Raw genomic sequence first — 25743 nt, 5'->3', positions numbered from 1 at the left:
AGCAGTTAGGCTTCATGTCTAACTGTCCAGTCCTCAGGAGGTTCAGCTTCCTTTTCACAAGGTGTTCGTGCATTCTGGGCAGGCTATCAGCTGGAGGAGAGCTGTTAGAGACCTGAGCAGTAACTAAGCAGTGAGCAGTGCAACAGAGGCGTACAGTTGGACTCAAACCCTGAAATTCCATGTTCACAGAGAAGGACAAAGACATACATAATTTCTCACCTTCCTTTCTAAAAGTAATTTTCTTCAAATCTAGGACCTAGGACTCACCTGAGTTCCGGAGAAAAGTCTTTTTAAGTCCTTACAGGAAGACTGTGAAGTAAAAAATATGAAACGGGAGGCTGGGGTTATGGCCTACTTGCATGAATGTTTAGTCTTTGCTCGCTTTTCCTTCAATTAGCTGATCTGCAAAGAATTGTCCTGTTACTGCTCTTGGGTCCCTAGACCTAAGTAGTCCTCTTCAGATGTCTAGAATGCCTTTATTCCCTTTACCCCAAAGGAGCAACCTCTCCAAAGAATCAGATATGTGACACAATCAATGACCCTCATGATGTACCTTCTGGATACTGTATTATTTCAGAGTTACATACTCTACCTAAAAGCTCAACAGACAATTCGATGTCCGATGTGATCTCTAGTACAAATCCTATCTCAGGTAAGACTATTAATTAATCTTTAGCAACCCTTTCCCCATACAAACTTCGTCTCATTTTAAGTTGATTTTCCTTAATTTAGGTACATCAGTCTTACAGTCTTTCCCAACATTTCCACTTATCACATGTATTACTATCTATCTCTCTAAATAAATGCTTTTTCTTTTGAAGCTTAAAAAAAAGTAATTTTCTTTAGATATGACTTGGCATATATAACTGAACTATGCAGATTCAACATAACTCCTTTACTACCAAGCAAAATAAATCTAAACTAGATGTGTCCTTATTTTCACAACTAATGAAAGGAGACAGAAATGGCTACAAACAAGTTATTGAAGTACATATAGAGCTTGTCGCACACATACCTGAACTGTTTGGACTTGTGGAGACTGAATAACTGATGGCTGGGCCGCCTGGATGACCCCATGGACCTGGACTGTCTGCCCATTGGGCAGCTGCACTAAGGTTACAGTGGGAGCAGATGACGTCGCATGAGCTGCTGGCATGGATACCTACAGAAAACACGGAAAGCAATGACCACCACAGCAACCTCTGTGGGACTACTCAGGTTTAACATAAAGTGACTTCTAATAAGCAAAACTATGACCTTCCTACTTAATACATATTTTAACAATGTGCAAGAAACCAACGATTTAAAACTTTCCTGCCTGCTTTTTATATTCAAGCTTTCTTTCTTTCTTTTTAAATTAAAGGCTGAGTAATAAGGATTATATTTACTTAAAGACAAAAATATGCCGAGTCAACAACAGACATGCTGGCCTTAAGCACAAAAGTTTTCAGAACACCCTGATATTAAACCATGTTTTAAAATCTTAACTTTTCCAGTCTGGGCAATAAGAACTTACAATAGAACTTAGTAACCAGGACTCATGCACCAAGAACAATGTTATAATAAAAAAGAGAAAGATATAGGACCCTGCTTTCAAAAAGTTATTGACCTATGTGTGTGTTTGTGTACTTGTTTGTGTGTGTATGTGTGTGCATGCATGTAAGTATAGATGTGTTTGAGTGTGTGTATATGTGGTGTGTGTACATGCATGTGTGTGTGTATGTAAAATGGAGGAAAGACACACACTGCTGCTTATGTCATAAGTAGAGATAAAGAAACAGAGGTTCTAAAAGGTTTAATGGTCTAATTTTAAAAGCCTCTCTATATGGGGCTGGAGAGATGGCTCAGAGGTTAAGAGCACTGACTACTTTTCCAGAGGTCCTGAGTTCAATTCCCAGCAACCACATGGTGGCTCACAACCATCTATAATGGGATATGATGCCCTCTTTTGGTGTGTCTGAAGACAGTTACAGTGTACTCACACAAAATAAATAAAACAAACAAACAAACAAACAAAAAGACCCCACACCTCTCTATATGTCAGATTTAAAAAAAGCTTTCAAGCCAGAACTACTGGGAGGCAGAGGTATCCAGATCTCTGTGAGTTTCAGGCATGTCTCAAACAAAAATCTTGTATTTTAGTCAGTAAAAATGGCACATATTTGTAATTCCAATACTAAAGATATTGGGGCATAAGGATTGTTGTAAAGTCCAACCAAATCCAGCCTGAGCCATTCAAGGCCATGTTTCAAACACAAAACTTCATTTATTCTGAGAATATAGGAAGAATTGTTGAAAGGCTTTTTGAAGTAAATAGCATGGTGAAGTTTGCATTCTAGATCAATCACTTTAGTGAATAACATATATATACTTCAGGGGGAGAAAAGTGGAGGTGGTGTGCCATGAGAAAGCCTATATAGTTAGGGTAGGATGACGAGGGCCAGAAATAGGGTAGCAGGTGGTAAGGACAGGTCTGAGAGAAGCAACATGTATGAACATCTAGAGGCAGAGCAAGGGCTTTCTGAATGGGTGTCTGAAGAGAGGAATTAAAGATGAGACAATGAAAGAGGGACAGGGTTTGGGAGAGCTGGGGTTGTGAAAGGTGTAGCACTGAGTAGGAGTCCAAAGACATACCCAGCGAGACGCTTCACTGAAGCTCGGGGAAAGACCTCTTGAAGACAGGTAATCTTTAACACACAGATTCAAACTAGAAGTGTCTTTCCTTAGACAGTCACGAAATCCTTTTCTGGTCACTTTAGTCATGTTTCGTTTTACTGTGTTCTATAAATGTGGTGAAAGGACTGTCTGCAGAGTCGTGCATGTTGTTCTGTTTAATGACAAATCTAGGAGGGAACTAAGGATCTGTCCCCTCAGGTTTGAAAGACTCAGCCACACCATAACATGACGTTATGAGCTGAGTGTGCCGTCTGAAGTCCACAGGAGGAAGCTGTCTGAGTACTGAAGCCATCACAGAATCAGTGTTGTCTCCCACACGTCCTTTCAGGGTGCACAGAAGCTGATCCAGTGGTTTCTACCCTACGTACTCATCAAGGCTCTGCACACTCAGGTTACACAGACAGATGAACTCACATAAAGTCTTAAGTAAGCCCTCTTTCATGTATGTACGGGCAGGTAGCAGACAAGTAATCTAGCATGGAATGTTGTCACTGGTCAGTCCTCTTTTTTCCCAATCTTAAGACACTGACTCACTTGATTATCAGGGCAGATCTTATGATCCTCCTGCTCAGACTCTTAAGAAGCTGTTATCACAAGCCTGGCTGATAAGGCCTGGCTAAAAACCCTATATTTTCCTACTACCAGAACTACCAGGACACTGTTGCTGCATTCTATTCTTGCATGCTATTTTTATTCTGTGCCATGGATTAAACTCAGGGCCTTGTGCCTGCTAGGCAAGCACTCTCCTATCACAGGTGTCCTATCTTTTCATTGTAATATTGTCACTTACAAATGTGTTGGGCCATATTCACAACAACCTTGGGAAGTATGGCCTGGTTAAAAGTAAGACATGCTTAACAGATTTTTTTTTAAGACACACAGACACATTCAACTTTTACAACATACTACCATAAAACCTATTTTTTGGTTTTAAAATATATTATAAATATCTTTAGTCTTACTAAAATATGGCTACATAGTAGTTCATTATTTTTGTTTTAATTATTTATTGCTTAATAAAGCCCTACTATTACTTTTTGCTTAGACTTATTAAAATTTGACACTGTCGTCTGTGTGTGGTGCTAAACATCTGGGAGGCTGAGGAAGGACTACTCCACATGTGAGCCCAGCCTACTTAATCATGCACTGTCCTAATGAACTAAAATGGTACATTCTCATGGTCAAAACCAAAGGTATTTTAAACCTGAAATTCTAAAAGTAAAATATGATGTATTTTTTTGTTGATTATCTTTCTTCCTTTATCTCTTGCTTTCTTCCCCCTCCTATTCATTGACAAATCATAATCATTTTGTCTTAGCTTTACAATGTTTTCCTAGTATTTAAAAACTGGCATTAAAACGTTATCTGGAGTCAGAATTAACAAGAGGTTGTGTCAACATCTATGATATACACCTTCCTCAAGGCTCAGGGAACACTTTAAAAGAGGAGTTGGAAGGAATATAAGTCAGAGGATGGGAAGGAACGCTGGGAAACTGAGTTCTTGGCATGACAGTGCTGTTACATTAGCAAACTGTTACTCACAACGACTGATTTCCTGCATAAAATATGTGTAAGATGGGGTCTGTAACATTCTACCATGATGGAGGTAGGACTTCATAAACTCCTGAGGAAATATTTAGCAGTTAATGGTTGCTGGAAGAGGGACAGATATTGTCTTAGTGAGACAGCCACTGACAAGTTGTTATGTAACTCCCCACTCACATTCATGTAAGCATCCATTACACTCAGTGGGTGACAACCACCACCACCACCACCGGGAGAAGACAATAAAGTAGAAGGTATCTCGGAAAGAGTATGGCAGGAATAAAAGGGTACAGAGGTGATAAATATGATAGATACATTATATATAAGTATCAAATTTAGATGAATAACTAAAAAGTATAATTGTAACTGGACAAGAAGAAAAGAGAAAAGCTTTCTTAAAACTCACGGTCAACTACATATTCCATTCTAAGTCTTCCATGCTGAAAGGCTGCCTAGCAGTGAACTAAACATGCTCCCTTCTGAATTCTGAATTATATTATGGTTCAATCATGGAGGAAGGAAAGCCTGCCTTGGACCACACAGATGCAGATGCTCGAGATCTCCAACACTGTAAATGGAAGCATGAGGAGAAGGGCTGAAAATAAAGGGCGCATTGAAAGCTCTTTAAAAACAAATGAATCCAATCCGTTCTTAATCCTGAAGCAGAGAAGTCTGGCCTGCTATGAGAGAAGAGTGCAGAATTACAGTTAATGGGTCTTAAGTTCACTGAAAGTCACTATGACATCCTAGCCCTCTTCTTTCACTTGGCTCTCAGGCCCTTTATATATAAACAGAGTGTTAGTACCTGATCAAATTCAAGATCCAAGGTACAAAGAGTTAAGACCACCGCTGTCCTACAGTTAAGTTCCTGGTTTGGAGCTGTTGGCCTACAAATATATACACAAAGCTTCCAAAGTAGCTTCTTAGTCATTTTTTATCTGTTTATGAACCACTTAACGTTGGGACATGAGCCCAGGGCTTTACATGTGCTAAGTACATGTTCTACCATTGAAGCTACAATCCTCTCCCTAGTCTCCCTCTACTTTAATCCTGAGCAGACATTCACAAAGATTTAAGAATTTGGTGAAAGCCTCAACCAGAAAGATGGAGATTAAAACAAATGTTAATGAGGATGATGAGGTATATGGCCACATGAGAAACAGAAACTCAAAATAACTACCAAATAAGGCAAAAATAACCCCCCAAATAAACCCCCTTTTCTGAGAATAAACAGGATACTATAAAACACAGGATACTATGAAAATACCAAGACTACCCAGGGAACAAACAGAACAACCTTGGAAACATGGTAACAATTCAGCAGTCAGGTGCTGGGGAGATGGCTCAGAGGTTAAGAGCACTAGTTGCCCTTCCAGAGGTCCTGAGTTCAATTCCCAGCAACCACAAGCTGGTTCATAACCATCTGTAATGAGATCTGGTGTCCTCTCTGGGCTGCAGGGATTCGTGCAGTTAGAACACTATATACATAATAAAATAAATTCTAGAATACTATATACATAATATATTCTAGAATACTATATACATAATAAAATAAATTCTAAAACAAAGTTGCATGGCTTCTTAAAAAAAACAAAACAAACCCATGTTTTGTAAATAAACTTTTTACTTAAAAAAAAATTCAGCAGGCAGGATGGAGTGAATACACTCCTAGGAAGTAGGGCAAAAAGATTAAAAATTGCGAGGAAAATATAAGGAAAATGAAGAAACAAACAAAATCAAACCACTACAAAACCAGTCCCAGAAACATAGCATCTGGATCACAAGGATCCTGACAGACATGAAAAACAAAACCACCACCAACTAATTGAAAGAAATTTCCTAAAACAGAGGTTGAGTTTCCACTATAAAAAGATCATTTAATACAGAGGGGAAAGATGAACTAATTTATTAGTACTCACTGTAAGGAGATCTAAGGTATTTTATAATGTATCAGATATAAGAAATGAAATTAAGTCTTCTAAAAATTTGTAAGCAACACTAAGTGGACCATAGGAAACATCCAAAGAAAATGTCTTACCAAGAATTCTTACCCCAGTTAATCTTTTATTCTCAAGATTATGTTACCTACATGTTCTACCTCACCAAGAATACAAATTCCCTAAGAAAAAGATATGAGAACAAAAAGAATTTCCAAGATGACTTTATAAAGTCAACACAGGGAACAACCAAGCTGGATAGAATATGGTCATCATCAAGGAGACTGCTCAGCTAAATGATCAGATGAGCCCCAATTTCTCCGTGCCTGTTTTACTAAGCCTGTCCTGACTAAGTGCTGCCTCATCTGGTATATTAACTTATCTCCATGCATATGTGGTGCTGTCTTACTCCCGAGATCTGCAGGGAAACCCTGTTCCTATGAGAAAGGACAGTCAGCTTGCTCACTCTGACTACTCCTCCTGGAGCTCCAGTATCTAACTCACTCCCACCCTGAGCCCAGCCGTGGTGAACCCTGTATTTCCCAGGACTTACTCTAATCAGCCACTTCCACTGGAGATTTTTAACTCCTGTAGAAACTGAAGATAAGCAGAAAAGCAAAGCTCTGCCAGGATTATTTTCCTTTGAGGCCCTTCACTTTAAAGTGAAACAGCCAGGCATGATACTACACACCTTTAATCTAGAGGACGGTGGGTCTCTGTGAGGTTGAGGCCACCCACGGCTATATACAGTGACATTCTGTGTCCAAAAATGGGAGAAGGAAATACCACATTCCTACCCTGGCAGGTTTAATATATATTTGTTTTTTTCTTAGGCACTGTTTTCACTACTATTTAAGCAAATATATTAATAATGAAGAACAGGTGAGAGCAATAAAGCAAGTACAGAGATGACAGCCTTAACGACAGGACACTTAAAACCAGACTAATGGATTTAAAATGCACAGGAAAGAACGGCTGCTATTGTTCTTAGGACTGATTCACACATCAATTTATTTGTTTATTCTGCTTTTTAGTATTAGAATTCTTAGCCTTCCAAACCATCTACACCTTCAGGTCCCAAAAATAAGTCTGTGTGGTATTTAAAACAAAACTAACAAAAACAAACAAACAACAAAAATCAGGGCAGCTGTCATTGCCAATTCATTTATTAATAAAAAAGTAATTATTTCTGAATCATGTTACTACACATACTATATTTATCTTTAATGATACATTTTATTAACATGTTAATTAATCATTACTTTCATTTCTAAACATAAGCTAATGCTAATACTGAACAGGAATTCTGATGTTCTTAAGAAAATTTCCACTCATGTATATTTTTATTAAAAATTAAATTCTCTTGGAAACATATTACTCTTAGAAGAGATACAGCTTGGAATCTCTCCATGTATTTTATACCTGGGCTAATGTGGCAATCTGTGGCTGGGCTTGAACTGTCATTTGTTGACTTTCAGCTTCTGTTACAGCAGCATCTCCACTCTGCTGGTTGTCTGCTCCAGAGTCCATGGTCATCTAGTCACCTACAATAACACGGAAGAGCGTTACAAGCCCTACAGTGCTTTGTGCTTTCCTGACGTTATAAACAGGCTATGTGGTGGCTGGGTTAGTGAATGCACCTAGAAATCTAGTTAGAACAGAATGCAGCTGACCTTTTAGTCAACTTGCTCAAATCTGCTTAGCTATAAACCCTAGTAACTTCAAATAGCAAAAACAATGAAGAAATACAAAGTCTTCTCTGGGTGTTTCTTCCTAATAGGAAGTGAGGAATGATCCCTCTCTTGATCGTCCTTTACTAGCTAGGAGGCCAAAGGGGGCAGCAAAGCTGATTTTCCCAAGCAGGTCTGAGATCTGAGATCCTTCTGGCTTCAGATCCTTCTAGGCATTTCATCCTGTCAGAGCAAGAGCAAGCTGCTCCCTAGTAGGTAACTGGTAACAGGGCAAATCAAAAGCCCACATAGTGGGGCACAGAGGTAAAAACTAAAAAAAAAGTGACTAGAGCCTAATCAGAGACTTCTAACACTGAGACGGTCACAGTATTCCGTGCCTCGCTCATGGCAGAGTACAAGACACTACACACATACAGAGAACCAAAACAACTTTTTATTTGATTGCAAAATTCTGGGTAAGTCAATATTGGATTCTAGCACTTTTTAGACTTTGTTTTGCATATCTGTGAAGTGTTCTAACACCTCACAGCAGCAAGAATCAAGAGAGAAGAGCTCCTAGGTGCAAATATTATATGCAGATTTTAGTAAATTTTCAGATAACTGGGGAAGCAATCCTTTCTAAATAATTTTGGGGACAAGAAAAAAGGGATTACTTCTGGTGTGTGTGTCCCTCTCATAGCTCAATGCCTACATATTACCAGACAAAAATGGATCTATCATGAGTGATATCTATACTCATCTCTCATTTACCAGAGAAATCTCAGTGCTTTACCAAACAACTCTAAAACTAATCAAATTCGTCCTTATGGTCACTATATACTATCAAAATGTATTTAACATGTCATTATAATACTTTAAATTGAAGATAAAATGCCATTTCACAAATTAACATAAAAAGTTAAAATTACTAGTATCCATAAAACATAGATGGCAAAGTAAAAAAGATCACAAGACTTGACAACATGGTTATTTAAAGTTCTTAAGGCATGGGAGAAGTAACTGCCAAGACTACCACAGTAACATGCAAAATGCAACTATGAATCAATATGAAACTCTCAACAGTTAGTTTACAAAGTAGTTCAAGGTTTATAATTTTTTTTTAAATACCACAAAACTTCAAACACTATTTTTAGGAGGGTTATGAAAAGAATGCAGTAGCGACATCACGTGACTCAACATGGCGCTGGCCCCCTCTTACTTAGAAAATAAAACTTTCTCAGGCTGGAAATTTTCAATTTTTAGTGGATTCCTGCCCCATGTTGGATGCCACTTGTTGCAGTAAAACCTTTTATCCCACACTATCACCCGTGGGGCTGCATGGCATTGCGGGGTATCTTGTACTCTTTCTAATGCCAGCACCCATGGGGCCATATGGCACTTGGTTCCAGCCACCTAGTAAATTCAAGACTCAACAAACTGTAACCCAACAATCAGATTTACATGTTAAATTCTCAATCCATAATACATCCACACAATAAACTCACAACCAATTGATAAAGACATAAACTACTCACCTAGATAAGATAAATTGACCTATAGAAATCCATCCCTTAAGAAATATTCGTTATCAACCTGTATCTATGTAGAGATGCAAGGTGAGGGTCGTTTACATCTGCCTCCATGTTGTCTCTTCCACTCTTCTGCTTCTCCCTCTCCTAAAACCTCTGTTCCCATCTCCCTTCCTTCTCATCCAGTGACAGGCCTTATTTTATCTTGTGTCTGCCTTCACCTGCAAAATGATATCAACCTACACCTGTCTACAATATAATGATATTAAATACAGTGGAATGCCATTTATAATTAAAAAAACAAAGTGTGAAGGTGTGGTCATGAAAAGGGTGTGGGAAATTAAACATTAAGCTGGAAGTGGTATCTACACTATCTTTTATAGGACGGCAAGTCTGATTGTCTGGTATTCTTTTTACACACTTTAATATCGGTACTGGTTGGAGACTATTTTCCTTCTAGAGAACATATATTCAAGAGTGTTTGTATAGTTTAAGAAATAACTCATCAATATCAAAAGTCATGAATACTATTTCTGAGCTACGAAGGAAAAGTGTATTTCAACAGTGATTTGGAGATATCCACTGACATCCAATCAAACCTAACTTAAAAAATATTTTTTAGGGGTTGGGGATTTAGCTCAGTGGTAGAGCGCTTGCCTAGGAAGCACAAGGCCCTGGGTTGGTCCCCAGCTCAAAAAAAAAAAAAAAAAAAAAAATATTTTTATATGCACTGGTGTTTTGACTGCATGTCTGTGTGAAAGTTTCAGATCCCCTGGAACTGGAGTTACTGACAGTTGTAAGTTGCCATGTAGGTGCCGGGAATCGAACCTGGGTCCTCTGGAAGAACAGCTACTGCTCTTAACACTGAGCTATCTCTCCAGCCCCCTCACTTTTTTTTTTAAGTGAAAGAAAGTGCTTATTTTGGTTGAACTAATTACTCTGAAGGAAAACCAGAAATAATCTAGTTATGAAAACTTACAAAGTTATTATACCTGTTATACTAAAAAATTTTTTAAGAAAAACATAGTTCATAAAAAAAAAAACAAAAAACAAAAACCAAAAGCGACTAAATGATTGGCTATCCCAAAACATACCTAGACCTTTGACTTGAGTGAAAATGGCATGTGGAACAAAGTACTCATTTCAGGAGCAATAAATTATCCTTTGCAGATAAAATATACATGATCATTTTTAAAAGACTTTCTTCCAATCATACCTTTTCAAATTTTTGTTTATTTACTTATTTATGCACATGTTGCCATCCACACATAGTTTCACTCTACCAATTGGTCAAAGGTAGTCCTTGTTTCTATTAAGAACAGCCTGAGACTACTTGCCTTTTTTGTTTTGTTTTGTTTTTTGGTTCTTTTTTTCGGAGCTGGGGACCGAACCTAGGGCCTTGCGCTTCCTAGGCAAGCGCTCTACCACTGAGCTAAATCCCCAACCCCTTGTTTTTTTTTTTATTTAAGGTATAAGGCTTCTTGATGAGCTTTTGGTTCAGTAAATAAGATTACTAAATCATAATAAAAGAACAGAAAATTTAAGTAGTTATAGCTGCAGACAGTCAAAACAGGGCTATGATTTTCACATCCCCTCTCCACACTAGATACTATCCTCTCTCATTGGAGACTATGGGATTTCTAATAGCAACAAGTCTTCAACTAAACTGCTAGTATTTTATCACCACCTCAGGTGGTTACTGACCTTTACTCAGTGTAGGAAATCAGTTTTAAATGGTCAACTTTTAGCTTAAATAGATGCTAACCAAATGGGCAATGGCACAAATAGTGCCGTTCCTAAGAAAACAGTGCTGGTAATAATTACTACGACAGATGAGAAGGTTCTTGGACTCAACTACAACACTTTTGGTTTTCACCTTGAAGGTCTTCCAACACCATTCTGCCTGTCGGCCTGAGCTGACTGTTGAAGCAGGCACATTCATGTCACACTTCAAAAGCTTCTACCTGTTTGTCTGCTAGTGTGGGCCGAACAGACTCTGAAGCATTATGTGTAGGATCTTCAGTTTTTCTATTAACCCCAGTGTCGTATCCAGGTACAGAATTACCTATCAGAAACAATTTGTGGGCTCCTGAACAAATGAAAATAAAAAAATCAGTTCCTGGTGCTGAGGCAATGGCTCAGCAGGTAAAGGTGCTTACCATGTAATCCTGGCAACCCGAGTTTAATCCCTGGTAGGCCCCTCAGTGGTAGAAGAGAAAACCAAACTGACATCACAAGGTCGTCCTCTAATCGCCATTACTACCACACCCATCATGCACATAATTATATTTTTTAAAATCATAACTCTTGAAGTTACTGGACTTAGAATTTTTAAATTGCAATGGGCTAATTCACAAAATAATAATTTCCTTCACTAATCTACTTTACTAACAAGTCTTAAATTTGATCAATTTACATTATATGCATTATGCTTCTAAATGCAAGCACTGTTCAAGCTATTGGGTGAAACTGTAAACAACTTTCTTTTATAGGGTTTGCATTCTGCTGTGCAGGAACAGGATAAAAGAACAGGCAAATAAAATGTTCACCAAGTCAGAAGGTGGGAGTGGGCAGGAAAATTAGCCAAGTACAAATAGTGGCAATATTATGTGCGGCTGTTATCCAGTATTATGAAGGCTGACCAGTGAACCTGTCTAACAGGCTAGCATTTAAGTCCCCCTAGGTAGCATAGAAGTGTGCAGGATTAGAAATACACTTGGCAGCACTACCTCCCTACCTGTCTACAGCAAGTTAACACAAACTGTCATCAAACTGCAAAGTAAAGCTCATCAGAGAAAGCCAAACTGCCACTTCCACAATCAGTAAGTGAAAAGAGGTTGTATACCCCCGCTGCTTCTTCCTAAAATATTCTGACTTTCTTAAGAACCTCAGTCCTTAAGATCTTCGATACTCTACAAGTTTTTGAGAAATAAATCTATCTTCAGGGGGCTAGATATGGTTCAGTAGTGTATCCTGTTCCTGCAGAACATACTGTTCCTACAGAGTACCTAAGTTTAGTTCCCAGCGCCCACCAGAGGCAGCTAACAATAAACTGAAACTCCAACCCCTGGATCCAATGCTATCTCCTGGCTTCTGCTAGCACCTGCACAAGCATGCCCAGTCTCACACATGTATACATATTTAAAAATGAAATAAATCTTAAAACAAATCCATCCGCCTCATAACCTGGCTATTTTACTTAAGCCCTTAAATTCAAATTTAATTCTTTTAAAGATGTGAGATAAGATTTTGAATGCTTTTCTAACTAATGAAATAAATGCTGTTTGTTATACTGAAGATAACCTGTTAGAAATGAGAAAGATTTTTCAGCATAAGAATAAGATCATAACTCATCCTCAACTCTTAAAATTCCAAGGATTTAAGGAAACCACATAAACAGAACTCAAGTTTCTAGGGCAACTTCAGCAAAAGGCGTATTTGAGCATGTAATTTACAAACTGACTAGGGTTAGAGATGAGTCAGCAGTCAGAGTGTGTATTGCTCATTCGGAGGACCTGTGTTTGTTTCCAGCAGTCATGTAGTCATCATGTGTCTAGCAAGCAGCTCACTCTCAGCTATAATCCACCACCAGAAGGATCTGACACCTCGGCCTCAGCAGGTAGCACACAGACACACACAAGTTCTGCAGAAGCACACCCAGCCTTACACTGGGTACAATGATTTCTAGTTCTTTTGTTTTAGTTTTGTGAAGTTCAAAGGCCTTGTCAACTCATCCTTTCACCTCTGATATTTGCTCCTTTGCCGAAGTGCCACTGACAAGTGGCCAAAGCTCGGGTTCTGCGTGACAGATGTTGTTTCATAGCCAATAACCTTGTGGCACTGCCTGTACTCCTCTACCTTATCTCCTTGCACAGTTCTTTCTTGTTCACCTTGAAACGTTTGCCTTTAGACATTTTGTATGTCTAATGTATCAGAACTGAAACGTATATAATCAACAGAAACTGAGCAATGTTCTAAGTTTCTGGGAGTAATAGTCTCCTGGTGGTAAATACAGTATCCCTTCATTGAAAGCAGGTAAGAAAACAGCATATTCAGTCGTCATATACATACTACTTTACATATATACCCACCTTAATACTTATTAACCTCCACTGTCTAAACCTGAGATTAAGGTTCTGAACAGAACCTTAATTAAGGTTAGAACAGAACCTGATTCTGTTCTAACGAAAGGGAAGTGCTGTATGTATATTTTGAAAGAACAAAGCAAACAATGAGATCAACTAAATGTTAACTATACCAAGTTTATTACATTTTCTTCTCAAATTTTCTGAGCCCTTAATAAGGCCTTTTTCAGAGAATGAATCTATACCTAAAGTCTCTTCTCTAGATAGCAAAGGCAAGAAACGGAATATGAAGGTGACTGTAATGTAATGACTAAAATTAATTCTAGTGGCTGGAGAGATAGCTCAGCAGTTAAAAGTGTTTGTTACTCTTCCATGATCAAACCTAGGTCCCAAGGACCCACATCAGGTGGTTTACAACTGCCTATTACTTCTGCTTCAGGAAAGCAGACACATTCTTCTCACCTCTGCAGGCACCCAAATACGTGTCGTGCACACACAAATCCTTAAGTAAATTCCAGATGCAAAGGAAGACTTTTCAGTTTTCATACTTTCATAGACAATATATACCAACAGTAAACACCAGTGTAACCTAACCACTACTCCAAATGGAGACAGCAAATAGCAACACTGCAATGTTATTTAATAAATCCCCTGATTTATTTGCTTTACTCAGAGAAAGTTTATTTCAGTATTTAATGGTTTACTGTCGTTTTGTAATTACCAGGTTATTGGAATGCTGGTTTTAACAAGTTTAACATGTAGCACAGCTTAAGAAAAAGACAGTTCTCAAAGCAAATATTCAGCGAGAGTAAACTAGGGGAATGTTATGTGATTTATGTAAACACTGTGTAACTTATGACATTTATGAATATCTCACACATATAGCTTCTTTCAACAAGAAAATTGTCAAACATTATCAAGTCCAAGTTTCTGTGTTGTTTTTATTGTACTGAAAACATTTTCTTGCTTTGTTTTCTTTAAGGTGAGACTACACATGGTTCTAGAAACAAGCTTTCTGCTACTTGGTAAGCCACTGCAACTATATAGCACTATACATACATCTTTTATGATGGTATTAGTGTCTTTTTTTTAAGATTTATTTATCATGTGCATGTAGAGGACTTCTGTAGTGGATTCTTACCTTCTGCCATGCAGGTTCCTGGGGCTAAGTCAGGTCATCCAGCATGGCAGCAAGCACTTTTACCCAACAAGCCACGGCACTGGTCTATTTTGGCAACATCTTTATCCAACCTCTTTGCAGTGAACTTTCTTTGCAAACATCCACCTCACACAGTTCTTTACACTAAGCCTTTTTTGGAAAGCCGACCCTTTAAGCAATGTCTATATGTACAGTGCTACACAACGGACCATAAAGCTCATTTTTAAAATGTTTTATTTATGAATGAGTGTTCTGTATGTATCTATGGTGCTGGCCAGAAGAGAGCATCAGATCTCGTTATAGCTGGTTGTGAAGCACCATGTGGTTGCTGGAAACTGAATTCTGAATACTGGAAGAGCATCCAGTACTCTAAGCTGATGAACCATCTCTTCAGCCCTAGAAGCTCATTTCTTAAAAATAAAAAGCACTATACAGCTTTGACAAGTAGTTACTTTTATAAAAGAAGTTTTCACACTGAAAGAGAGCAAAACTGTTGTTAAGTTCTGCTTTATAAACTAGTTCAACTAAACTGTAAGGAACCCAAAGTTATGCACGACCTGCAGTTAAATATTTAGTATTCTATCCTAAACGACTGTGTGAGACTGCATTCAATGGACATTAAATGCCTATGTGTTTCGATTTTATTGATTTTTTTTTTTAAAGAAGAGGCCTGTAAGTTTAAGCAGTAATATTAGTGATTTTTGAACTAAGTCTTGAAATTCTTGATGAAATATTTACAGGTCAGATATGGAACAGTGAAATTCAGCTCCCAGAGGTAGGGCTGCATGATAGGGCAAGGATCAGAGGACGCACATTCTGGCTTTAACCAGACAATTGGAGATGTTGAGAGGTCTGTAAGGATAGCTTCAGGGCTATCCTCACTGTCTTCAATATTATTAAAGTAGAGAACTATCTGTTTAGTCAACAATGAAGCTCTACAGAATAGAAAGAAATATTTAAGTCATTTTAATATGTTGCTTACCAGTCAGTCAGGAAATGAAAAAAACATAAGATATAGCAGACAATATTTAAAACAGACCATGGATATTCTATCTGATATGCTGATAAATAGCATGTAAACAATGATTCAAACTTTATGCATTTTTATTGTATTTATTTTTGACATCATGGTTTATTCTTGGTGGTACACGCTGAATCAGGACAAATATATAATGATATGCATCCACTATTATAGTATCAGACCAAATATTTTTCTTTATGTATAGTTTTGATAAGACTTATTTTAAGTTCAGTGTTTTTATCTTTGGTCTTGAAATAATCAACATCAAGTCCAACCTTCAAGGAGGCATACTTCTTACTACTGTGACACTTGATTTCTCAGGAAGTTATTTTGATCAACACAATCTCAGCATGATGCTTAGGCTTTAGAGGAAGATACCACTGTGGAAAGCATAAGGATTAATGAAAATCCAAAGAACAAAAGACTTAAGCTACAAAAATAAACTTCCTCTTTATCTTAAAAAAAAAAAATAAACAAAACACAAAACCCATAATTAAGCTGGGCCTGGTGTCACACACCTAAATCCCAGCACATGGGAGGCAGAGGCAGACTCATCTCTGAGTTCAAGGCCAGAACTAAACAGAGAAAGCCTTTCTCAGGGAAAGAAAAATCAACAAGTACAGTAAACATGTTTTGACTGCTTCCTCTAATCTGTATAACTCTAAAAGAATACTGCTAACCCTTTCTTTCAAAATTATGGCCCTAAAAGAAATGTTCTGTGTTTCCTGCACAATGGACGTCCAGGAAGTAACAGATTAAAACACATAAGAACAGCCTCTCCCAGAGCTAACAATCTAGTTAGCGATGAAACACTGTATCAAAAGAGACGAGTATAATGTAATAGTTATGACCTGGGTACCTATAAATATTCCCTCTAAACAAGCATTACTATTTGGTAAGTTGTTGAAAAGCATCCATTTGGAAATGACTGGGACACAAGAAAGTGGGGGTGGGGGGCATGACCTCTCTCCTGATAAAGAGCTGATTAATAAAATAAGGAAATTAATGCATTTTCCATGATCTATACTAGAATATTTACTTCAAGTGAGCTATTTATAAACTAAAGTTGATACTGTTTAGGGTCAAACTTTCGGAGTTATTAATAAAACAAGAGCTTTCAAAACTTTTTCCACAGAGATAATGCAACAACAACAAAAAAACAAAAACAAAAACAAGCACTCTCCTATGACAGTGAGTACATCATTTACACTACACAGGGCCAGTGTCGTCTTCTTTAAACAAAGGTGTGTGTGTGTGTGTGTGTGTGTGTGTGTGTGTGTGTGTTCCAAGTAGTTTAAAATATACTATACCTACTCTGACATAAATTTACCAAAAAATTCAGCCAATTATTATGTTATATTCAAAATTGCCACTTCTTAGTTTTTCATCTTCATTTTCTTATATAAGTCACTCCAAAAAAAAAAAGGCATAAGGACACAGATTAATGGAGAAAAACAGAAGAAAGTAGAACATAGTCCTGCATCCATTCAGCTAGCTATTTTTCATTAAGCAATGTTATTGTTTGCTGGGCTTTCAGTTACTTGGGAAAAATGTGACATTTAGAAAAAGATTCTAAAGGTACAAGCAATAGAAGAAAAATAACATTGATGAACTAGAAATAAAAATGAAAAATTTTATGGCTCAAGTGTGGTGGTACACACTTTTAATCCTAGAACTTGGGAGGTAGAGGCAGGCAGATCTCTGTAAGTTTGAGGCAAGCATAGTCTACAGAGCAAGTTCAAGACCAGCCAGAGCTATATGGTGAGAACTTGTCTGGAAAAAAAACAAAACAAAACAAAAAATGAAATGACAATAGATAAAATGGGAGAAAAAATATAAATCATGTACCTGGTAAAGCAAAGTTATCTAAATAAATATAATTTTCAAAGATATATACCACTAGGAAAATACAAATCAAAACCATCATGACATAGCACAGATATAATGGCAAAGACAGATGACAGCAGTGTTAGCGGGGACATGGAGACATTAAGACCCTTGTACACTGCTCATAAAATATGCGCAGTAGTTTAGAAAACAGCTGTAACAGGGTCAGCACACAACCCAACGCTTCCCTGGATACCTACCTATACCAGAGAATGACAATGGTTACATAGCATAACTCAGTCAGAGAACTGTGTTCATGAACTAATGAGTAAAAGACTGAGTACAATATGGACTACTATTTGGCAACAAAAATTAATACTAATAGATATTACATAGATGAACTTTGAAAACATTATGCTAATTAGTTCACCATGATAATACATTGTATGCTTTTATTCATATGAAATGTTCAAAAACAAATTAATAAAGCACAAAGCAGATTAGCAGTTGTCTTGGGATGCTGTGTGGGAAAATTAAGGGGTAATGGTTTCTTTTTAAGGTGGTGAATGCGTCCTAGGGCTAACTGTAGCAGTAGATGCACAATTGGCTAACAACTCTAAAAATCATGGAACTGTACCTACCAAACGGGAAGATTATATATAACATTTCAAAAAAGTTGACAGAGAAGCTATGGTGTCCTTGATAGTACAACACACTGGAAGTAAAAAAAAAAAAATTAATTTTAAGACAGTCATTGTATATGTTCACATACATATATATGTATAATACACAGACACACACACACACACACACACACACACACACACACACACACACACTTGCTTCTTATCTAAAACTTAAACTTGTGTCATGTGGATTCACATTCAGGATTCCTTAAAATGTCAATCTGTAGTTAATCTAACATTCTCTTCACCAATTTGTATATATATCAAGTTCATTCTACTTCAGTGTCCTCCTTTGGTTATCCATTTTCCTGCCTATCATATACTTTTTACTCCTAACTATACAAAATTTTCAACATTCCATTCAAATGCTACCTGCCCATCAAGATTTCCCATGTGAACTCTTTTCTAAACTCTATAGCTCTTCCTGATAGCAGAGACTTATCCTTGCATCACCACACCCTACAGTACCGTTCTGCAAATTCTTTATGGGTAGGAGACATATTGGGACTTTTTTACTTATAGCATCTAAACATCCTCAATTATTCAGGAATTATTTTCTTAAATTCCTGAACAAATTTTCTTGTGATTGTTCTACCAACTATGAATTGATGATCATCAAAGTCCATGAACAGATTAGGTTGACAAACAGCAACACACAACAGCAGGATATTACTATTATTATTTGCAGCAAACTACAGGCTTCTATTGATTCAAGAAAATGATACCACTTTTAACTCCAGCACAGAAGTAGGTAGATATCTTGAGTCTAAGGCCAACCTAGTCCACAAAGTGTCCAGGACAGCCAAGCTACAAGGGAAGATTTCTCTCTCAAAACCAACAAACAAAATCACGCAAAAAAGAAAAACCCTAAGAAGAATAAAAATGCTTCAAATAAGCAAAAATTATCACTTTGGAAATGAAAAATAAAAGACTTTTCAAGTCTTTTTGTCAACTGCTAAAACAAGCAAAGATAAATTTCTGGAAAATGTTTCATTATATCCTGGCCGAATTAAACATTGTTTGTTACATATATATCATAAGTACAATCAGATTCTCACATGCAAATAACCAGGTTATTAGGGTACAACTAAAACTGATGGACTAAATCTTACGTTTCAAAAAGGACCCATTGATGCTTGGGAAAGAAATGTCCATCACTACTGGTATTAGTCAGCATTAAGATACATCTTTATCTATTTTATCTTCCCACTCAGCTCACTCTTCTTGAACTAAGTATCTTTTCTCCTTTTAGAAAAAAAATTCTCCATTAATCCCCTAGATCACCTCCTCGACAAACCTTGCTTTGATCTATTTAAATCAAACCCAGGGCCAGCCTCGTTCACAATAGGCAAGTGCGCTCACTAAGTCACATGACCAGTCCCAACTACTGCTCTGATATTTGTGTAAATAGCCTCAAGAATTGAGTACTTAGGTTGGGGATTTAGCTCAGTGGTAGAGTGTTTGCCTAGCAAGCGCAAGGCCCTGGGCTCGGTCCCCAGCTCCGGGGGGGAGGGGGGGGAGAACTGAGTACTTAGTTCTGGACAATTTTCCACGGCTAGACTATCTAATACGTGCAGAAATTATAGGTAAGTTTATCTCCTAAAATGAAGGAGACTATGAAAGACAGTTTAGGTACTTCACTAGATAATCAAAAATCTAGATAAAATAATAATAAAATATATTTTAAATGAACTTCTCTGGAAGAATTAAGAAAAGAGAACATAAGCTAAACAAAATCAGAACCTGAGACAAGCATGTGCTCAAATTAAGGGAAAAAATACATTAGTGATGGGGAAAACAAAATGGCTATCCTCATTCAATCTTTAAAACCTGCATTTATAGATAAAGTAAATTTACATTTACTGTATTTGAAAAAATAAACTCAGCATCTGTGTGTATAAAACAATTATTCTATTATCAGTCATGCCTTTAATCCCAACATCTGGGAAGCAGAAACAAGTGAACCTATGAGTTCAAGGCCAGCCTGTTCTATATACAGCACAAGTTTCAGGACAGCTAGGACTACACAGAGAAGCCCAGTCTGGGATAAAAAACAAAACAAAACAAAAACCAATGATTCAAACAGAAATATTAAACTGAAGGAAGACCTAAAGACACCAAGAAACCATCTACCTCACTGAAAGCTTGCAGATACCCTCCGGTCACCTGCCTTTCTAAACGTCAATCATCTACCCTATTCTTACCAAATCCATACAAACGTTTTGTGCACGCCTTAATTATGCAGCAGGTAAAAGTAGCATGTTAATATTTTATAATACTAAGAAAACCTTTCAAATAACGGTAAAAGTAGTCTTGTAAAACTGTAGCCTGCATGACCCACAACCCTGTCATTCTCAGCTTAAGCCTTTAACCATACAAATAACTCTATCATGACAGCTTTATTTAATAACTAGACGAAAACAGTGGGACACATTGTTTAAAAAATCTGCAATATGTATTCTTAAAACCTACTATATCTTTAAGCTGCTCTAAAGAGCCAAGAAGGAAACAAAGAGCTACTGAGACTTGTTCCGAGCTGGGGTTGAAATGCATTTTACATAGTCCAGCTGACTAAGGGCTTTCAACAATTAAAAAAGCAGTGCAGTGTGAGTGTGATTCCCAGGAGACAGATGTGCGTCAATCTACTTGTTTTCTGTTTAAGCAAGAAATACAAAATTCACTGATTAATTACACCAAGAAATGCTTTTTAAAAAATACTGTAATACCAGCACATAAAAGGCTACACGCTAAGGCAGAATAACTTCAAGTCTGAGGCCAGCCTAAGCTACATGAGTTCTAGGATAGTCTAGACTACACAAGACCCTCCTCAAACCACCAAAATAAACAGAAAAGAACCATTCTCCATTTCAAACAAAACACTGAACTAAATTAAACATTTTTTTTTAAACCAGCAGAGAAAATTTCCAATACTTTTTTGGTCAAAATAGTTAAGTGAAAGTTCAGGATGGTAAAAATTTTAATGAAGCAATGTCAGTCTAAATTCATAGCTTGCTTGTCCCTACATACATCTTAATCTTTTAACTAAAGCTTTTATAAAGTGGAGCTAAAAATAAAGCAGTTTAAATTAAACCTCAATTTCCTCTCATAAACTACTCCATTACTTTTCACTTAAATGAGTGTTACTTAAATAATGTTTGTGTTTGAGACCATGTTTCAGGATGTAGCCCTTGCTGGAACTTACTTTACAGACAAAGCTAGCCTTGAATTCAGAGATCCAGTAGCTTTTGCCCCAAGTGCTGGGATTAAAGGCATGAACTAATACCAAGCTTGGTAGCATTACAATTTAAAAGGTCGTGCACGACCTAGAAATAGAATCAGCTTACTAAAAGGTTAATAAATTTAAGTATATCCTTATGTACATGCTTCTTTTAAAAGGTCCAGGTTGGAGAGACAGTCCAGTGGTTAAGAGTACAGTGCTCTTGCAGAGGACCCATGTTCAGTTCCAACATCCACATGCTGGCTCACAACTGTGGTTCCAGGGGATCTGATGTCCTCTTCTGACCATCTTGGGCTCCTATATAGACACTATACCCATTCATACATTCAAGCATACACATATACACATACAATTTAAAGATCTTTTTTAAAAGGTCTTTATATGCTTATACAAACCAACTGCTGAGTCATTATATGTAGCCTGGGAAATGAGTGTCAAACAGGTAAGGGAGGAGAGCATGCTATTATTGGTATAAAGAGGGAGATACACATATATGTTTACTTGTTTATGGACAGAGCATCTCGGAAAACACGTGGGCAACACTGGATAGCACAGAATATGGGATATTTTGCTATACCTTATGTTTTGTATTATAACCATCTGAATAATTAAACAAAACTGAAACTACAAAGACTACTTTTCAGCTCACTGACAGCGTTCTCTTTCCTTTGATTGTTTTCTAATGACAAATATCTGTTCCCAATGGTTCCCTGATCATAAAGATAGTAAAATTCCTCATTGGATTTGTTGGTCTTTCTGGCCAACTATATTAAACACAACGTTTGGAGAAATTATGACACCTGTAGGAAGCCCGAAAGGTAAAAGGTAAAAGCTAATATGACATTAAACCCACCTTAGGAAAAGTGCTTTCTACTTATCTCAAAACCTCCAGGAGTATATGCTACTATTTTAACTTTACAAATGAAGAAATTGAGGCAGAGAAAGCAGACAGTATCCCATGATCACAAAATTCCCCAAGTGCAGGCATGTGACAGGACTGGCAGTGCTAGGATTCAAACCCACACTTGTGATTTCCCAAACCAGACAGATGCTCTTTCACTGTAGTGCCTATCACTGTAAGTGTTAAATATTCACACACCAGTGACTACTGTCAAGTGTTCAGCAGGGCAATCAAGTTCACACATGCACTAGGAATAAACTGCTGTAATTATCTATTTTCTGATTATCTATTATATGCTTAAGCTCAAGATTTGAGCTCTACCTATTCAAAATAATGAGGTTACCACTGGAAGTAATACAGCAAGAAAGATGTTGGCAGGAATGTATAACAGGGGAGTTTATATGGCTGTTATCTGCCAACCTATTTGTTTGTAATTAACATTTTACTTTTTACTGACATAGTGTAAGCATTGTCACAAGTGAACAATGTTTCAAGAAAACATACTAACAAATAAGACCAAGGGCTTGAAAGTGACAAAACTACTTCTCTTCTCTAAGAAAACGAAAATCTCTAATTTCAGACCTGATAAATGGGTGTCTGAAAGTAGAAAAAAAGATTATTATGGATTAGGTCTGTTTCTTCGGGCCCTTGTGTGAAATTCTGTTCAAAAGTGTTTAATACTAGTTTTAAACTCCAAAAGAAATGCTCATTTAGTACCCATTAGGTGAGTTATTTTAAATAATTCATTAGCTTTCTAAATGCACAGGTCCATCAAAAAAAAAAAAAAAGAATAACTAAAAGAAAGAAGGAAGAGGAGGAAAGCACATGGTGCCATAACTTTCACTGACCTCTGCAAGAATTATAATTTAGTGCCGGGTTCCAGGTGAATGCTTGAAAATGAACACAAAAAAGTGCTCCAAGTTTCACTTGCAGTTGCTGAGAATCAATTTGATTCTCCACACACACACACAAAAAAAGCCCATAAATAAAATTTAAAGTATCTTTTGGTCAACACTGATGAAAGGACACATAAGGAAAAATTCTTTTTATTCTCACATGGGAAGAATCATCTTCATGTATCATCTCTATTGGCTTGTAGGAAATCTTTTGAAAAAACTATTTTATCATCATCATTACCATGTATAACCTCTTCACTGTGTGGAAATAAAGTCATCTCCCCAATCCTATGGAACCATTCCTTCTATTGAATCTTAATTTTCTTTGCAATGGCAAATTGAGGTGCTAAAGACTAGCAAAGTAACCATTAAGTCTGAGTCCTGAAACAGAAAAATCGAGCACAATGGTCTATTACCAATCAATATTTATTCCTAATCAAAAGCTCTGTATGGACCAATCACGATTCAATTGTACAGTAACTGGTTGTTTAAAAAAAAAAAAGAAAGAAAGAAACTGTGCACCTTTCAAATCAACTAAAATTTGGGGCTTTGCTTTTCAATTGGGAAATTGAAATGGATCATGAGGGTACAAGATTTCAATAGATGGCCCAAAGGTATCTTACGTTAGATCTTTAGAAGGCAGATGTGATGCAAACTGGGCTAGGATCAAACTCTTAACTTTGAGAAGATAATGCAGGTTTAAATAGGTCATACTGCAATGCCCTTTAAAAGTGTCTTTTGATCTTTAAGGTGTCAATGACTTTTGACAGTCCCCTTTGCAGATGTTCTAGGTGAAGGGAAAAAAAGGAACAAAACCTGTGCTAGCTTAAACTGCCATCAACCTCAGACTGGGATTACCCACTGCAATAAACAGATAATGGATAGTTTTGATGGCTATTTTCAGAGTGAGAATTTTATCAATCCTCCATTAAAGTTCAGACAGAAGCGTGTGAGAAGCATGGTAGTGAGTGAGCAAGGCTAGGAGGAGATCCGGATGACTCAAAAAAGCTTGGCAAGGCTGCCTCCCCTCAAATGATATAAAACGAAAAGTATCTCCGCTAATATTCGTTTCTAAGAAGGCTTTCAGAATGATTGACCTCAAGTGATTATTATCTTATTGGAAAGGGTTAAAACCGAAACTGTTTTCAAACACCAGCTTCCCTTTTACAAGATCCCAACAGTTTCTGCAAAAAGTTATTACAAATGTTTTCTTAGCACCTCTTTCCTTCCCAAAAGAATGTATTCCCATGACTACTGAGTCGTTCTTCATCTTCAAAACCGAGGAATGAGGAAAATAGTAAAAAAACAACAAAAACAAACAAAAAAACCCCTCCAAACCCTTAAAACAGCCTAGGGCAGAAAACAGCATTTTCTCCAACCGCGTGGGAGCAAGGGAGAGGGGCAAGAATAAAATACAGCACCAGAGAAAACCTTGGGTTTCGAACTTTATTGCACAAAGAGCGGAGAGAAAAGCAGGTCGGACGTTGCGGCTCGCCGAGCGGGCACCGCCGCGAAGGCGGCAGCACCTTCACCTCCTCTGCCCTCAACTGTCTCCTTCTTCTTCCTCCTCCTCCTCCACCCCCCACGGGCACCCAGGCGGCGGCCCGGGCGGCCAGCCCGGCACAACCAGAGCGAGCGAGCGAGCGAGCAGGCGGGCGGCTGCGGCGAGGAACAGGGGGCGGCGGCGGGCGGCCTCCCCAGGGCGGCTCCGCTCCGCTCCGGCTCCGCGCCCGGCCCGGCCCGGCGGCGGAACGCGGGCGCCAGCTTGCCGCGGCCGGCCGCCCGCTCGCTCGCACCCCGCCCCGGCCGCCCCCCGCCATGAGCGCCGCCGCTGGCTGCAGGCAGAGTCGCTGCCGCCCGGCCGCCGCTGGCTCCACTCCGCCGCCATTATTCTTTGTTCGCTGCGAGCGGCGGCGGTGTTGTGGGGCTCGGGCGGAGGCTCCATCTTTACCGCGGCCCCTCCTGCGAGGGGAAGGCCCCGAGCGCGGGTGTCCGGCGCCTCCCCGGCCCCCCTCCGTCCCCCCGGCTCTCTCCGGCTCCTGCCTCCTCCTCCTGCTCCTCTTACCGGTGGTACAAGCTCCTCCGTCACTGCTTTCGTTCGCGGCCCGGATCTCGCTGGAGTTTTATTCTCTCCCCCACGTAACACACCGCGTCAAACTACACCTCCGCCGCGTCACTCACCAACACTCGGCTTCTCCCAGCCGCCCGGGCCACAGGCAGCAGCAGCCGCCGCCGACTGAGGAGCCGCAGCCAGGGAGCCAGCCAGCGCCGCCCAGTGCCGAGTGCGCAGCGGCCACTCACGGAAACAGCCGAGCTCGACCCGGAGCCGCTCGAGAGGCCCCGCCCCCGCGCTACTTGCGGAACCTACCGAAAGCCTTCGGCTTCTTCCGGGAACTGCGAAGGGGTTGGTTGGGGAAGGCGGGTGAAGGCAGATTAAGACCCGTTCTGGAGGAACGGTCCTATCCTCGCTATGGCGGGTGGAGGCTTCGAACGCCCGCTGAGGAGATTTGAAGGAAGCGGGGTTTGTGTGTGGCCAGATGGGGGGATTCCCCGGGGTGGCGGGGACTTGCTGG

At 38.7% G+C, this 25743-nt stretch overlaps 1 protein-coding gene across 4 annotated transcripts in view; it reads right to left on the bottom strand.

Annotated features, from left to right (window-relative positions):
* Positions 1-25346, bottom strand: part of Creb1 (cAMP responsive element binding protein 1) — a 68337-nt gene extending 42991 nt beyond the window's left edge. For 2 of the 4 annotated variants that reach the window (XR_004387729.1, XM_032901223.1), the window contains exons 1-4: positions 25236-25346; positions 7581-7702; positions 1016-1162; positions 268-309 (exon numbers count right to left, since the gene is read on the bottom strand). Coding sequence is in view for 2 of the 4 variants with exons in the window: in XM_032901223.1 (XP_032757114.1) it covers positions 268-309; positions 1016-1162; positions 7581-7694 (303 nt within the window). In the remaining 2 variants the exon portion in view is untranslated. Of the gene's footprint in view, positions 1-267; positions 310-1015; positions 1163-7580; positions 7703-25235 lie in introns of those variants that run through there. The other 2 variants (XM_032901224.1, XM_032901226.1) reach the window with 2 other exon arrangements.
* Positions 25347-25743: the final 397 nt, after the last annotated feature.

Source organism: Rattus rattus, chromosome 4, assembly GCF_011064425.1.
Source record: "Rattus rattus isolate New Zealand chromosome 4, Rrattus_CSIRO_v1, whole genome shotgun sequence".
Lineage (NCBI taxonomy): Eukaryota > Metazoa > Chordata > Mammalia > Rodentia > Muridae > Rattus > Rattus rattus.
The sequence above is the reverse complement of the archived record's forward strand: the minus strand, read 5'-3'. Positions and strand labels throughout refer to the sequence as shown.